The sequence below is a fragment of the Pogona vitticeps genome, chromosome 2 (genome assembly GCF_051106095.1).
Source record: "Pogona vitticeps strain Pit_001003342236 chromosome 2, PviZW2.1, whole genome shotgun sequence".
Taxonomy (NCBI): domain Eukaryota; kingdom Metazoa; phylum Chordata; class Lepidosauria; order Squamata; family Agamidae; genus Pogona; species Pogona vitticeps.
Genome location: NC_135784.1, coordinates 183,393,863 through 183,410,470, shown reverse-complemented (window position 1 = coordinate 183,410,470; position 16,608 = coordinate 183,393,863). Strand labels below are relative to the sequence as shown.

Below are 16,608 nucleotides of genomic sequence, written 5' to 3'. Positions count from 1 at the left end.
CTGTAGTTCTACTGCTTGTTCTTGCTTTCTTCTGAAAGTGTTTTGTCTCTATGTTGTTGTTTAGTCGTTAATCTGTGTCCAACTCTTCATGACCCCATGGACCAGAGCACATGCCAGGCCCTCCTGTCTTCCACTGCCTCCCCATGTTGGGTCAAATTCATGTTGGTTGCTTCGCAGACAATGTCCAGCCATCTCGTCCTCGGTCGTCCCCTTCTCCTCTTGCCTTCACACTTTCCCAGTATCAAGGGCTTTTCCAAGGAGTCTTCTCTTCTCATGAGATGGCCAAAGTATTGGAGCCTCAGCTTCAGCATCTGTCCTTCCAGTGAGCGTTCAGGGTTGATTTCCTTTAGGTTTGTTCTCCTTGCAGTCCAGGGGACTCCCAAGAGTCTCCTCTTGCACCACAATTCAAAAGCATCAATTCTTTGGCAGTCAGCTTTCTTTATGGTCCAGCTCTCACTTCCATACATCGCTACTGGAAAAACCATAGCTTTGACTATGAGGACCTTTGTCGGCAAGGTGATGTCTCTGCTTTTTAAGATGCTGTCTAGGTTTGTCATCGCTTTCCTCCCAAGAAGCAGGCATCCTTTAATTTCATCTGCAGTGATCATGGAGCCCAAGAAAGTTAAATCTCTCACTGCCTCATATCTTCCCCTTCTATTTCCCAGGAGGTGATGGGACCAGTGGCCATGATCTTAGTTTTTTTGATGTTGAGTTTCAGACCGTTTTTTGCACTCTCCTCTTTCACCCTTATTAAGAGGTTCTTTAATTCCTCCTCACGTTCTGCCATCAAAGTGGTATCATCTGCATATCTGAAGTTGATATTTCTTCTGGCAATCTTAATTCTGGCTTGGAATTCCTCCAGTCCAGCCTTTTGCATGATTTTTCTGCAAATAAGTTAATTAGTCTCTATACTTTTGCCTTTTCATTAAGTTGAGTACTGTGAACTGGTGATGGTGAGTTATGGAGTGTAGGTTTAGATCCCCAGATACAAGTTGTGTGGGTGGAAAGCTTATGGCCCTAAAATATTCTTCACTGGGAAAACTCTGACCAACACAACATCTTCTGAAGGTCAGCTATATGAGTAATATTTTATAATATACAGGACCTATCTGTTTAAGAGGAAGGCTTATATGTCTTCTCCATTCTGAGTGCATGTGATTTTCTTGTTAAACAAGAAGTGGTTGGGGGAAGCTGGCCATTTTATTCAGGGGTCTAATGTCCTATGTTCTGCTGACTGTTTCATTTCTTCATTTATACAGTGGTTAGAAAATCCTCTTAGCTGCTGTTCAGTAAAGGCAGACTTTCTTTTCCTGAAAGTGGTGTTGATGTGTTCCAAAGCAGGGAAATTCCCCAAAGAGGAAAAAAAATCAAAACATTTGAATCTTGAGCAACCTTCTTTCTCCCTCCTCTCACAAAATATGGACATGTTGATGTACTGTTCTTGTACCTCAATGTCCAGATAAGTAAATGGTGCAACAAAATCCCACCAGCCTTCTTACACCCTGCATAGTTCATCACTAGGCATGGGAAAAAGAAGAAATGAAACGCTGGCTTTGATAGTGGCAGTATCCACAGACTATGGATTTGCAGCAAAGTCCTGTCTATGTTACATAATCTTCACTATTCCAATCTGTTTGATTTTGGGGGGTGAAGGAGGAAAGGAATTCTTGCTATTTGTCATCAGCTTTATCTAGATAAGGAGAATTTGTTTTCCTCTTTAGGAACCAGAGAGAAGAGTTCATCCCTTGTGTTTGTATGGGGTAGAAATTAAGGTACCATAAGGATGCAACAGTGTACCCATGTTTTACAGGAGGAGTAGAATTGATATGTGGTCTGAATTTTCTTGCTTTTGGGGGCATAGCTTTAACTTGAACTTTTTAAGTTACTGTATATTTCCTAGTAACTGTGCCCACTTTCTTCCTATAGGGTTTTTTAAAAAAACATTTAATATCCCACTGCTGAACTGCAGTACATTTGAAACAGCATTGACACAGGTCAGAGGAGGAGAGACACTTGAGGTGGAAGGATAAAGTACCTGAGACTGATATTTGGGGAAAGGAATTTTCGAAAGAAATTAAGAAAGCATCTACAGTGAATGCTTGCTGTTCCAACACTTCAGAATTTAATGTAAGGATCTGCTTTAGAAAGAAAAGGGACTCACAAATACTGTAGCTGAGGAGAGTTGAATGCTATTCTCCACAGAAATAACTGACAGGGGTTAACAAGGTATAATTAAGATTCAATATAGGCAGAAATTCTGGAAGTAAGGATGCACAGGGAGTTTGTGGGATAGAATAGTTTCTTCAGCATCTTGAACCATTAGAATGGTCTTTCCTGTACTCTTTGAAAACAGTACAATAGTAATGGCATTATTTTTTAATGTGCAAGAGCCAAATCTTATGAGGCCCCCAGCTATGCCATTTGACCCATGCCTCACCTTACCTCAGGTAAAGATACATGGGCCTCCCTCCACTTTAAACCTAAAGTGACTAAAACAAAGCTAAATACTTGCCATGCATTTTGCAGGTTCTTCTATGAAAAACTGACTTATTCTTTACATTTAAATATTTTCCATCATCACCCCAAATATTGAGAGGGTTTTACAGTGTGAAGAGGCCTGTGCCTCATCTGAGCTCTTGAAGAGTCCCACCAAGAGCAATTTGGCTGACACTACTTATACTAAGATTGTGGTACTCATTGGGCAGTGTAATCTCAGAGCTGCAGATCTGGAAGGAACTCTATGGATCGTCAAGTCCTGGCACTGTCAAGTCCAAGTACTGTGGGGAATTGAACTCCTGCCCTCTGGCTCCACAGCCAGATACCTAAGACTTTGAGCTAATATATGACCAGATCTAGACACTCCTGTGGACCATTTCTCCCTCTGGACCCTTTCAGCCAGTATGGTCCTGCTGCCTGGGAGATTCTGAGAATAGTTGTTCCAGGCTTTGTGTACAAGATGAAGATGAGCAGAAGATTGCAGCTTCTAATACTTTTAGCAAAGCAGTTTCAAGGTAGTTGTTGTGGGTTTTTCAGGCTCTTTGGCTGTGTTCTGAAGGTTGTTCTTCCTAACATTTCGCCAATCTCTGTGGCTGGCAGGGGACAGCACTCTGAAGATGCCGGCCACAGAGACTGCCGAAACGTTAGGAAGAACAACCTTCAGAACACGGCCAAAGAACCCGAAAAACCCACAAAAACCATTAGATCCGGCCATGAAAGCTTTCATGAATACAGTTTCAAGGTAGTTTGTAGAAGCAAAAGTACATGTGTTCTCCAGTCTTCCATGACTTTCCACATCACACTGCACACAGAGCTTAATTGCATTTTATTTTATTTTATTTTGCTGCCTCACAGTGTGGGGCTTTCATTCTCTCCGAATTTGCTTATTGTGGCAGTAATGGCAATTACCCACAGAGAGAATGGGAGCAAAATATTCTTTAACACATTGTTGAATGGTTGGTCCTATCCTGGACCTCTACTGAGGACTAGAGCAAATCCTCCAGAAAGAGAGAGCACACATCTGTTTGCCTGTGCATGTGAGTTTTCAGTTTTGCATTTATACTTCTCTAGGTTTAGCCAGGTTAAAACAGACTCTGATCAAGTGATGTTTGCATATTGCACCATCTCTTTGTACAATTTTCAAGATTGCACAAAGATATTGTGTGGCTGGGGCTGTTCAAAGGACAAAGAAATCTCTGTTAGTTTTGATTGCTTTGATGGTTTTTCCAAAATTTCCAGTTTGCAGAAACTCCTCCCCGTGTACTGATTAAACACGGAGCTATTGCAAAAGTTCCTGCCTTGGAGAGCACTCTTTGAATAAATAGTGAAAGCCTTCCTGCTTCTGCTGACCCTCCACATCACGATGGAGGGGATGGCTCTCTACCTGGTAGCTGCTCTCCTGGTCTGTTTTCCAGCTCCATCTCACAGCCAGCTGTAAGTAGAAGATACATTTCAGCAGCTCGCCCACCTCTTTAATGATTCTTAAGCCAGGATAGCTTTTTGCTCAGGAAAGTGTTGCTTGCATTTTCTTCTCTGAAGTTATGCACGGCAGACATCCATCAGATTCAGAATTCTTCTCCTTTTAGCAAGGATTTGAGATAGGCTCAAAAATATAGCTCAGTAGTTTATCTACCTGGCAGTGGAACCAATTCCCCATTGTGCTTCCATGATAGCGTTGGACTTGATAATCCATAGGGTCCTTTCCAGCTCTGCAGTTCTAAGATAGTTGTTGCTGTGATTTTCTCCTTAGATGTCTAAACATTTTGGTGCCCAAGACAGAAAAATCAAAATAGCCAAGGATAATATTCCCAGTTAGCAGCTTTTCAGATGTAACAGCAAATCTATACACGAAGTGGGACACTTCACTGCCTAAGGGCAAGGTCAGCCCGGAACTTATGAGGTGGAGCACAATTATTTCTTTGTTTGTTTTGGAAAAGGTTGAAACTGTGCTTTTGAAAGAAGAAGAATCTTGGTATACCAGCTGTGGCTGCACCTTTATCTAATCTAGTGTGCTGTCTCCCATGATTGGCAGGCTTCCAGGATATTCTGAGGAGATTTTTACTATGTGTACTTGTGCATGTCCTGGGAAAATCCTGCCGATTGTGCTGGCCTCCTGGGGTGTGCATTTACAGGCAAATGTACATGGGGGCGATCTCACAGTAAGGTGGTCTCAGCTATAATTGTTAGATAAGGAACCAATTACCTCTAGAGCTGGTGAGTCCTCCAATACTAGAGGCATTCAAAAGAAATTTGGCACCTGGTAGATATTGTTTGATTTGTATTCCTGCACTGAGCTCGGGGTTGGACTTGATGGCCTTATAGACCCCTTCCAACTTCATCATTCTATGATATCAGCATCGGCTGTCGGCTTTGAAGGGAGGAGGGACAGGTTTCTTAAAGGGTACGTGTAATGTCTGTGCCCGTAGACCTGACCATTTTAAATTCAGTATTTAAAGGTCAGCAAGTAGCTCTGGGTGCTATTTAAACATGGTGCAGACTGATGATGCCTGATGGCTTCAGGATTCTTGCATAGGGGACCACAAGCTCTGTAAAGGTAAAATCAAGATCATGTCTGTGAGGAAAAAACATATATACATAGAAAATTACAATTGAAAGTAGAGACAGATCTCAACTGGAAATTAGGCAGAGTGCTGGTGTTTTAAAAGTGAATTGAAGCTGAATCCAAATGTGAAATATTTTTATTGCCCACTTTTAAATAGCACAGCAGTTGTTGGTGGAAGGGATTATGAGGAGACAAAGACAAGCAAGCAGGCAAGTGTGAACTACCCCAGGCTCCTGCTCTTTCTGGGCAATCTCTCTCCTTTCCAGCACAGCGTCCTGCCATGAACTGCCTGGTCGATAGAGCCTTAAAAGTTACCAGTCTTTAGTAATATGGCTGCAAGGATAGTCCTATTGTAAGGATCAGGTGAACTGCATCACACTGCTATTTGTAAGAATAGAATGGGACGTAATTTTCAGAAATGGCTCAACACAATAATCTGTAAGTGTCGGCGTAGAAGAAAAATTGGTCGCTGCCAGTTTCAAGGCAAAGGGGACAAGGAATGGCTGCTTTGTAGGCATTTATATTTTAACCGGTATGGCAGATATTATCTGCATTTTTTTCCTCAAAAACTTTGTGGGAGGGAGTTATGTTATTATTTGACAGAAATAGATACTTCTCCATTTGTGAAGCATTGTTTTGGAAACAATTTGCCCTGTTCAGTTATGGATAAGAACTAGTGCCTCACCATTGTAGTAAGGGAACAATATTGCATTTTAAAATTAAAACATGTTTATTTTTATCCCATGTTAGCACACATTTTTTCAGTAAGAAGCTCTGTTACCCATGTCATGAACGTTATGAGGGACTGGACAGAAGGGAATAGACAGAAAAGGTTTTGTGCAACAGGTTGAGTGAGAGATGATGCAAGGGAGGAGGGAATTATGTCTATTAAAGTGGCAGGTTGAAGGGGAAGATTGCTGCTGAAATGCTCCTTCTCTTTTAAATACAGTACAGTGGTGCCTCGCTAGACAATGATAATCAGTTCCACTGAAATTGCTGTTTAGCGAAATCATTGTCTAGTGAAAAGCATTTCCCCATTGGAATGCATTGAAACCTGTTTAATGCGTTCCAATCGGGAAGAATCGTCGTTGTCTAGCAAAGATCGGCCATAGGAAAGCAACTTTGTAAACCGCCGATCAGCTGTTTAAATTGCTGTCTTGCGAAGCTTAGGTCCCAAAAACACCTGTTTTGCAAGCGCAGAGGGAGGTGTCAAAATCATTGTCTAGCGAAAATCAGTTTGCGAAGCAGGGACCAAACATTGTCCAGCAAAATTCCCCCATAGGAATCACTGTTTTGCGAATCGCTATAGTGATCGCAAAAAGTCAATGTCTAGCAAAGAAAACTGTCATGCGGGGTAACTGTCTAGCGAGGCACCACTGTATGTGGTTAATTTCTGGTATGTTGTTGCACTCCAGGTGTAGAAAATATTTTCCAGTCTGGGAGACCAAATGGAGTAAGGGCAAGCTAGGGGGGCTGCCTATGAATAGGGCAACATCCCAAAATAGTCTGTCCCTATGTGATTACCCATATCCCATGCACATGTAAACAGTCCAATAGATCCATCCATCCTTTCTTATACCCTCACACATCCACTTAGTAGTCACTCAGAAACAATCACATATATGCACTGCTTACTTATTTGAGTTGTCATATTCCCCTACCCATCCTGAAAATTAGCATTATAACTTTAGAGCTATAATGTGTTGGCTTTTGGTTATAATCAATATTATAACGTATAATTAGTAGAGTATGCATTTAGCAGCTTCAATTGTTTAGATTAAAAAAACACTATTGTACGGTAAAATTTGTATTTTTTCACATGTGTGTTTTGTGCCAGCATTTGGAATGAAAGACATTTTTTCTCTGGTAAATAATGAACTCTTTCATAGTTATACTGTTATATTCATAAGCCTTATTTGGCCCTATTACATATTTTAGCCCCATGTCACATATTGTTTATTGTCCCTATCAGCCCTGTCAGTCCCTTTCTGAGTTAGGTATCATGTGAGACCCTGTCTGCTACATGTTTAGCCCTGTCTGACAGACTTCTGACAGACACCTGCCTTATATAGCAGCCTGGCTGACTACAGACTCATTCTTATTGGTTAAAATTGTGTATTATGCTAGTACAACAAACTGCTGTTTCATAGCAAACACATTTAAACATACATATGCCCCCCTTGACATTTAGTCCAGTTGTGTCCAACTCTAGGGCACAGTGCTCATCCCGTCTCCAAGCTGTAGAGCCAGTGTTTGTCTGTGGTCACGTGGCCAGTGCGACTAGACATGGAATGCTGTTACCTCCCCACTGAGGTGGTACCTATTTATCTACTCACATTTACATGCTTTTGAATGACTAGGTTGGCAGGAGCTGGGACAAGCGACAGGAGCTTACTCCGTTGTGTGGATTTGATCTTACGACATGAAAAGATGAAGGAAAGAAATGTAGTGTGGCAAATATAATTTGCTGTAGGTTCATAAGAATTTAGAGCAGTAGGCTAATGTCGAAACATAGTTGTTAGGTTTCTGAGAACAACAGTTTCTCTTGTGACAAATGGCCACCAAGTTTACTTTGGAAGATTTCAAAATTGACTGACAATACTCCTTTCTATTTTTAAAAATGAATTAATTCATAAATATCTGTAGTTAATCGTTTATAATACCTCAGGTGGTTATCCCACACTTCAGTCAAGAGTTTTCAGCTTACCAGGAAATATGAGTGGTAGCAGAAAATAATCATATTACAGAATCCATGAACTCGGGGGGCGGGGGGGAATGAAGTACCGTAGTTGTAAAAGTGAAACCAAGGGAAGTGGTTTCCTCATCAAAAGACACACAACCAGGAACTTTGCTACTCCTCTTGCTTTGTGTAATAAACTGCACTACAGTAGGCCTGCTGAATCAATAGGGATTTGGTGAGTCAAGTCTTCCATAAGGTGTATTGAATCAAATAGGTCTACTCCAGTTATGACTTACTTTACCATAGTAAGTTTCAGGTTTTTTTGTTGTTTACTCGTTAAGTCGTGTCTGACTCTTCATGACCACGTAGAGCAGAACACAAGCCAGGCCCTCCTGTCTTCCACTGCCTCCCGGAGTTGGGTCAAATTCATGGTGGTCGCTTCAGTGACACTGCCCAACCATCTTTTCCTCTGTCGTCCCCTTCTCCTCTTGCCTTCACACTTTCCCAACATCAGGGTCTTTTCCAGGGAGTCTTCTCATCTCATGAGATGACCGAAGTATTGGAGCTTCACTTCAGGATCTGTCCTTCCAGTGAGCACTCAAGGTTGATTTCCTTCAAAATGGACATGTTTGTTTTCCTTGCAGTCCAGGGGACTCTCAAGAGTCTCCTCCAGCACCAAAATTCAAAAGCATCAATTCTTCAGCGGTCAGCCTTCTTTATGGTCCAGCTCTCACTTCCGTACATCGCTACTGGAAAAACCACAGCTTTGACTACGTAGACCTTTGTCGGCAAGGTGATGCCTCTGCTTTTTAAAAAGCTGTCGAGGTTTGTCATCACTTTCCTCCCAAAAAGCAGGTGTCTTTTAATTTCATGGCTGCTGGGCCTATTTGAACATATGGAAGACTGAAGAAGCTACTTGGATGAATAGTGAAACATTTCAACCTAATAAGCAAGAAGTCCAGTTGCCATGACTCAGCTTCCAGATAATCTCACTGGGATGACTGAGAATCTTCACAAACATATCTTTAGTTATTCAAAGAACCAAATTATCCCCTATCCCACCCAAAAATGGGATAGTGTAGAATCAATACTGCACAATACATGGGCACAATTCTCACAGTCAGGTAATAATAATGTTTTGTTTTTCTATAGCATTTTATTTATTTATTTTAAAGCCGCCTCTTAGGGCAGATGATCTCCCAACTCCCAAGGAAAAGAAAAGCAATTACACATGACAAACTGTATACAGCAACTAAAACAAATGAACGCTTTTTTTAAAAAAATCAATACTGTACTGATTATTTACTGGAATTGTTCAAAGCCCATCATCTACATTGTTCCAGAGTAGCTCACCACAGTTATGTAAGCAAAGCTAACCCTTCTGATATTTTGCTATCATAGGCAGAACAGCAAACAGTAGCCATACCAACTCATGATGCATAAGACACCAGTTAAGCTAGTTTGACCAGGAAACTCGTCAGACATTTAGAAATTCTTCATTTCCTTGTGGGCTTGAATTTAACTTATTGCTATTAACTTTTTTTGTGTCATTTGTATTCCAGCAAGGTGAAACTCTGTCTTTTGTCTGGATTGCGTGGGGTCATCAAAACGGCTTCAGGCTTCTGTTAACAATAACCAAGAATAGAATCTGTAGAGTTCAGGCTTACACATATTTTCAGTGTGGTGTTGGAAGTGCCAAAGTGTAGGTCTGTGTAGGAAGATTTGCATCCCAGCCACCTTTGGTAGTCCTTAATGTCCAAGCATCCCATCCATTTGCTTTTATAATGGATGAATACAGTTACAACACAACTGTCCTATTATTTATTTATTTATTTATTGGATCTTACAATGTGCTATTATTCCTAGTAGTTCAAAATAAATGGTTATTGTAGGTTTTTCAAGCTGTTTGGCCATGTTCTGGAGGTTTTTCTTCCTAATGTTTTGGCAGTCTCTGTGGCCGGCATCTTCAGAGGACAGGAGCTAGAACTCTGTCTGTGTTCAGGAGGTCTCCTGAAAAGAACAAAAACCTGATCTTACAACTACAAATACTCAACAATCTCACACACTACACCAGAACACAGACAGAGTTCTAGCTCCTGTCCTTCGAAGATGCCGTCCACAGAGACTGGCAAAACATTAGGAAGAAAAACCTCCAGAACACGGCCAAACAGCCTGAAAAACCTACAACAACAACTGGATCCTGGCCATGAAAGCCTTCAAGAATACATTTCAAAATAAACTTCATCCACAATGTCACAAGAAATTATAGACTCCATTTTAAGTAATAAGATAGTCTTCAAACCGGAAAGCCTTGTAGGAAGATGAGCTGTTGAGGAGTGGCTAAAGATAGGAGAGCTGCTTGGAACAGGGATCCTAGTATTAGATTAGATGTCAGGGGGAAATTATATTCTTCCTGACGGACTCATTTCTGCTCTCACTGAGATTTCTTCAAAAATAGGAGCCTCTGTGATCAGACTCGTAAGTTAAACCCATGTTTACCTTCCAATGGCTAATCACAAAACAAAACATGCTAAACACAAGACATGGGGTGAAGAAAACTGCATGCTATGGCAAAGAGATGTTGTTCACCACTTGGGAGAGCACCTCTTCTGAAACAATGCTAAGTGTTTCTGGCCCTAGAGAAAGCCAGTGTGACAGAAGAAAAGTATCAGAGTATTCAGGGTACTATAAGAACAAGCCCGGTTCTGTCTGTATTTATAATTTTAATGCTTAATTAAAATGTTTGTTTCTTAACTTTACTAAAACAAGAGAATCAGGAGGTGTAGCATGGAAATGTACCTGACATTAGACAAGCACAAACGTTAACACATCAATTCTTTCTTTTTATAGCTACTCCCTCATCACCCCCAGTGTCTTATGGCTAGAAAGCGAAGAGCAGGTTGTGGTGGAGGCTCATGGACTCAACGTTGCGACAGAGGTCACAGTCACTGTCCATGATTTCCCACAGAAGAGGAACAACTTGTACCAGATCAAAGCTTCCCTGACGCCAGAAAATGGCATGATAGCAACTCCATCCATAAAGGTGTGTGTGTTTGGTATGGTTATAAATGGTGCTGTCCTCAAAACTGTAGCTAGCAATTTTGAAGTGTGCCCCCAGATCAACTTTGTAACATTCAGTCATGTTACAGTAAAAATTCCACCAAAGTGCTCAAAAAAGCCAACTTTCCTGTTAAACAGAATGGGGAAAAAGAATCATCCCAGAGTGCAGGACATGCAACAATGGGCTCAAGTTAAAGGAAGCCATATTTTGGTTGAATATCAGGAAAAACTTCCTGTTAGAGCAGTACAATAGTGGAACTAGTTACCTCAGGAGTTGGTGAGAGCTCCAACACTGGAGGCATTTGAAAAAAACATAGATAATCACCTGGCAGATACACTTTGATAGTACTGTATTCCTGCATTGAGCAGAGGGTTGGACTTGATGGCCTTGTAGGATCCTTCCAACTTCTCTTTTCTATAATTCTATAAAAAAAGCTTGTTGGATGCTCAAGCTTGATAGCTTTATACAGAGCTTGTGAATGTTACTACTTTAAAGTATAACTCCCAAATCTCCAGATAACTGGGGATTCTGGGCATTGTATTCCATCCAAATGTAGCATTTCCAATGGTGCTGTCCCAGATAACTGATGGAAGGCGAAGATTGTGTGAGAGACATAGTGGGCAGAATGACACTGTCTCACCTCAACTTTTGAAGAGCAAATCCTTGTTGGGTGCTTCATTGAGCTCCTTACCACCAGACCAGGGTGTAAAAAAAGAAGAGTTACAGGATTATTTTTCTAGTTTTCCTCTTTGTGGGCCTCATGCTGCTGATGTTGGTAAACTCCCAACAAAATGCATGCTTCTTTCCCCAACCCTATTGTCAGAGCAGACGAGAGATCTGCAAGCCACCCGGCACCTTCTCACTCTCCTGCCTTGTCCACTGTGCCCCCCATAGTGGGAGGAAGGGGATGGTCTGAAAGTCAAGTGCTCTAATATGTGAACGTTTTGCCACATAGTCTCTGTATTCTGCTCATAAATCTGAAGAAGTGGCTAATTTTCCACAAAAACTTACATTAAAACAGTGGTCTCCAAACTACGGCCCGCGGGCCACTCCCAGCCCACCTTGCCTTTTTTATCGGGTCCTGGCATAGGAAGAGAAGGGAAAGGGAACCCAAGCGATCTCCCACCTCCAATGTCTTTGCAAGACAGTGAGGATCGCTTGGGTCCCCCTTTCCTCCTCTTTCTATGCCCGATCGGGGATAGGAAGAGGAGCGAAGCCTGGATCGCTTGTGTCCTCCTTCCCTCCTTCGTCCGTCGAAAATGTGTGAAATATATGATGTGGCCCTCATTCTGAAAAGTTTGAAGACCTCTGGTTTTGTTTTTTGTTTCTGTTCATGGGGTTTTCTTGGCAAAGATACTGGAGTGGCATTGCCAGTTCCTACTGCAGGTGGATTGCGTTTAGTCAGAACTCTCCACTATGACCTGTCCATCTTGAATGGCCCTGCACGGCATAGCCCATAGCTCCCCTGAGTTACTCAAGCCCCTTCGCCACGACAAGGCAGCAATCTCTCATGAGAAGAGAAGACTCCTTGGAAAAGACCTTGATGTTAGGAAAGTGTGAAGGCACGAGGAGAAGAGGACGACAGAGGATGAGATGGTTGGAGAATGTCATCGAAGCTACCAGAATGAATTTGACACAACTCCAGGAGGCAGTGGAAGATAGGAGGGCCTGGCGTGCTCTGGTCAATGGGGTCACGAAGAGTCGGACACGACTAAATGACGATGACAGTTTTGTTTTGTATTTCTTGTTGAAATGCTTGCACAGGCTACAAGACCAAGAACTGCTCTAACATTCGCCCTTAGCAAATACCAATATACAATTTCTGTGGCATTATTAGCTATGCTAGTAGTGTCCAGGATAAATTATTTTTCTTGTTCCTGATCTTTTCACACAGGTTCCCGCAAAAGACCTCAAGAAGGATCCCAAGAAAAACACATATGTTGTTGTCAAGGCCAGCTGTGCTCAATTCAGTCTGGAGAAGGTGGTTCTCATCTCCTACCAGAGTGGATATATTTTCACCCAGACAGATAAAACTATCTATACTCCTGGATCACCAGGTAAGAGCCTCCTGTTGATTCCACCTGTAGGCATACATGGGAATAGGTAGGGCTTGAAAAATCCACTCATCCACTCATGTGTGACAAGTGAAAAAACGCTGCTTGACAAGCCACAGCTCCCTCCCTCCCTCCCTCTCTCCTTGCCTCCTTACCCTCATTCCGTCTATCTCTCTCTCTCTCTCTGATCCTGTAGTCTTTCTCTCCCTCTTCCCATTGCAAAAGGAAAAACAGCCCTCTTCTCGCAAGAATAAAGTTCCAGCGGCACATAGATATATAGCTCTGCAGCAGAATGTAGAGTAATCACATGCTGGAGAATATGGAGATTCCCTGCTCCCAATTTCAACCCAACGACCAGGCTCCTTAAGAGGCTGGGTGCTTTTGCTTTCAGTTTTATTTTTGCTGGAGACATTCAAAAGAAAGGCATTCAAAATACAACCTTCATGACCCCACAGGCACGCAGGTAATAAAGTAACCCAAGTCTGGGTTCCCTTGACAATTTTTTGTCCAGTCATGTTCGACTCTAGGGGGCGGTGCTCATCCCCGTTTCCAAGCCATAGAGCCAGCGTTTTGTCCAAAGACAATCTTCCGTGGTCACATGGCCAGTGCGACTTAGACACGGAACACTGTTACCTTCCCACTGAGGTGGTCCCTATTTATCTACTTGCATTTGCATGCTTTCGAACCGCTAGGTTGGCGGGAGCTGGGACAAGCGACGGGCACTCACTGAGGGTATATTTATTTTGGGTTTGTACGTATTGTTACGTAGAAAGTGCCTAGTTTAAATTTAAGTTTAAACGTAAATTGCAAGGCTATAGTCCGGTCATGCTTACTGGTGAAATTTTTGACTGACTGGTGAGACACTCTAAAATTTTTCAAGCCCTGGGAATGAGTAACCTCTTGTCAGAACTGTGTTGATTTCTCTGATGGATCTTTCCTGATACAAAGTGCCTGACTTGCAGTTGGAATTAGATTACATAAATAAATAAATAAATAAATAAATAAATAAATAAATAAATAAATAAATAAATAAATAAATAAATAAATAAAAATTCATAGACAGCTGAAGTTGGTTTCAAAGGATGTTCCAGTATAGAGTCTAAGAGGTAAACCAGCCTTTCTCTTTTCTGCCTCTATCCAAGTTCAGGGTAGTTTCCTTCATGAACAGCTATTAGGTTAGTTAGGCATCCTTCAGTCTCGAAAAACTATGGTGACGTGCTCTGTATGGAGGACTTGGAACAGCGTCTAGTGTGGCTGAAGGGGCCAATTCGAAAGTGACAATCTCTTCCACACTGAAGACAAATCCAATCTGTCCCCTGTCCAGCTCCCTGGTTTTGCTGCTTTTGTGACTTCCTCTTTGCCTCAGCCTGCTGGACAACGGTCTCTTCAAATTGGGAGAGGCCGTGATGCACTGCCTGCCTCCAGGCTGAACGGTCAGATGTCGGGGTTTCCCATCTGTTGAGGTCTATTCCTAAGGCCTTCAGATCCCGCTTGCAGATATCCTTGTATCGCAGCTGTGGTCTCCCTCAGGCGATTTCCCTGCACTAATTCTCCATACAGGAGATCCTTTGGGATCCGACCATCAGCCATTCTCATGACGTGCCCAGCTATAAGGTCACTTTTTCAATGTACACTGATGGCCTCAGAAATGCCATTAAGAATAAATCAATGAAAAGAGCAAGGTTCTTTGGGTAGAAGGGTTTCATTAGGAGGAAAAGGAAAAAGGATATTTAGAAGGAACTCTTGCATAGGGAAAATATATCCCATCAGGCAGAGGATATGCCTGTGCGTCAGTATACATATGGTGGCTCTTAATGGCAGGAAATCTGGTAAAAATAGAAAGTGAGAAGGTTTTCTAACAGGTTTGTTGACTACATGATAATGTGTCAGCCTGATGCAAAATGATTACAGTGGTGCCTCGCTAGACGATGATAATCCGTTCCACTGAAATCACTGTTTAGCGAAATCATTGTCTAGCGAAAAGTATTTCCCCATTGGAATGCACTGAAACCTGTTTAATGCATTACAATGGGGAAGAATCGTTGTTGTCTAGCGAAGATAGGCCATAGGAAAGCCGCTTTGCGAACCGCCGATCAGCTGTTTAAATCGCTGTCTTGTGAAGCTTAGGTCCCAAAAACACCTGTTTTGCGAGCGCGGAGGGAGCTGTCAAAATTGTCGTCTAGCGAAAATTGGTTTGTGAAGCAGGGACCAAACATTGTCCAGCAAAATTCCCCCATAGGAATCACTGTTTTGCGAATCGTTATAACGATCGCAAAAAGTCAATGTCTAGTGAAAAAACTGTCATGCGGGGTAACTGTCTAGTGAGGCACCACTGTACTTGGATAGACACTGATCATTGGACAGAGAGACTTAGAGACAATGTGGGAAAAGATTCACTGGTCATGGTTGGCATTGGCATCAGTGACATTGGGAAATAATGCCATCAAGTCCTAGAACTCAAATTTAGGTTGTTACCTAGAATGCACTAAGTGTTCAAGCATAAGAGTTTAATTTCTGAAGCAAAAAGTAGAAAAAAATGGATTGCTTAAAAGAAAGTTCAAATAGAGAGTCAATAGGGTCAAATCTCTCTAGTATGCTTAGCAAATATTCTTTCATTTATTTCCATTTCTATACTGGCCCATTAATTTTGCCACTCTCTGAGTTGTTCACAATATAGAGTAAAACCATAAAAATATTATGTAATAATATTAAAATACAATAAAATGCAACAAAGTAGCTAAAATTACTTATAAATAAAAAAACACAAATTAATGCCCATTGTAAAATGAAATAACTGCTGTGCTGCTGGAATGTTTATCACAGATTAGGAAGGGAAAAATTAAGTCCAAGAGGATGCTGTGGCCAGTGAGTAAAGTCAAGGTAGTTATAAAATTCAAGGAAGGTGGTTTGTGGGTTATTTTGTTGGGAGAGTTGAATTCTTTGTCTACCATTTTGTGTTTCCAAGTGGGCAAGTCCCACTGGTTGGTTCTTTAAGAGTTTTGAGGGCAGTATAGGCAGGGCACATCCAGTGAATACAGTCGTGCCTCGCTTTACGATTGCCCCATAGAACAACGAATCCACTTAACGATGCCTTTTTTGTGATTGCAAAAGCGATTGCGAAACGATGCTTCCTATGGGAAAAATCCGCTGTGTGATGATCGTTTCCCTGCTTTGGGAACTGATTTTTCACATTATGATGATCAGCGAACAGCTGATCATCAAGTTCCAAAATGGCCACCGGCTGAAGAAAATGGGCCCCGGCTGTTTTCTAGGATGGATTCCTCGCTAGACAGGCACCGAAAATGGCTGCCGTATGGAGGATCTTCACTGGACGGTGAGTTTTTAGCCCATTGGAATGCATTAATCAGGTTTTAATGCGTTTCAATGGATTTTTTATTTTCGCTTTACGATGTTTTCACTCTACAGTGATTTCGCTGGAACAAATTGACATTGTTAAGCGAGGCACCACTGTAGATAAATGAGGCAAGAGTAATCTAAAAACAGAGTCAAGGTATAGTTACATTGACAAATAATATGAGAAATGCTCTGGGATTGGGATGGTTTTATTTGCAGCATGTTCCATTGACTAAACAATGTAAAAGTTAATGTAATTCAGCCAGGAATTTTTCCCATCCCACTCCAATCTGTAATTTTTCCCTCCACCACTGGGGTTTCTAACTTTTTGGAATTGAATACATTTGGTTCAAGAAGTATGATTGCTTGAGCTGATATTGGAGGTGTTTGTAGCTGTTGT

General features: G+C 41.8%; 1 protein-coding gene across 1 annotated transcript in view; it reads left to right on the top strand.

The window, feature by feature from the left end:
• Positions 1–3,561: 3,561 nt before the first annotated feature.
• Positions 3,562–16,608, top strand: part of C3 (complement C3) — a 69,376-nt gene continuing 56,329 nt past the window's right edge. Inside the window, exons 1-3 of the mRNA XM_072991547.2 lie at positions 3,562–3,930; positions 10,590–10,782; positions 12,695–12,857. Of these exons, the coding sequence (XP_072847648.2) occupies positions 3,860–3,930; positions 10,590–10,782; positions 12,695–12,857 (427 nt within the window). The 5' untranslated portion in view covers positions 3,562–3,859. The remainder of the gene's footprint in view (positions 3,931–10,589; positions 10,783–12,694; positions 12,858–16,608) is intronic.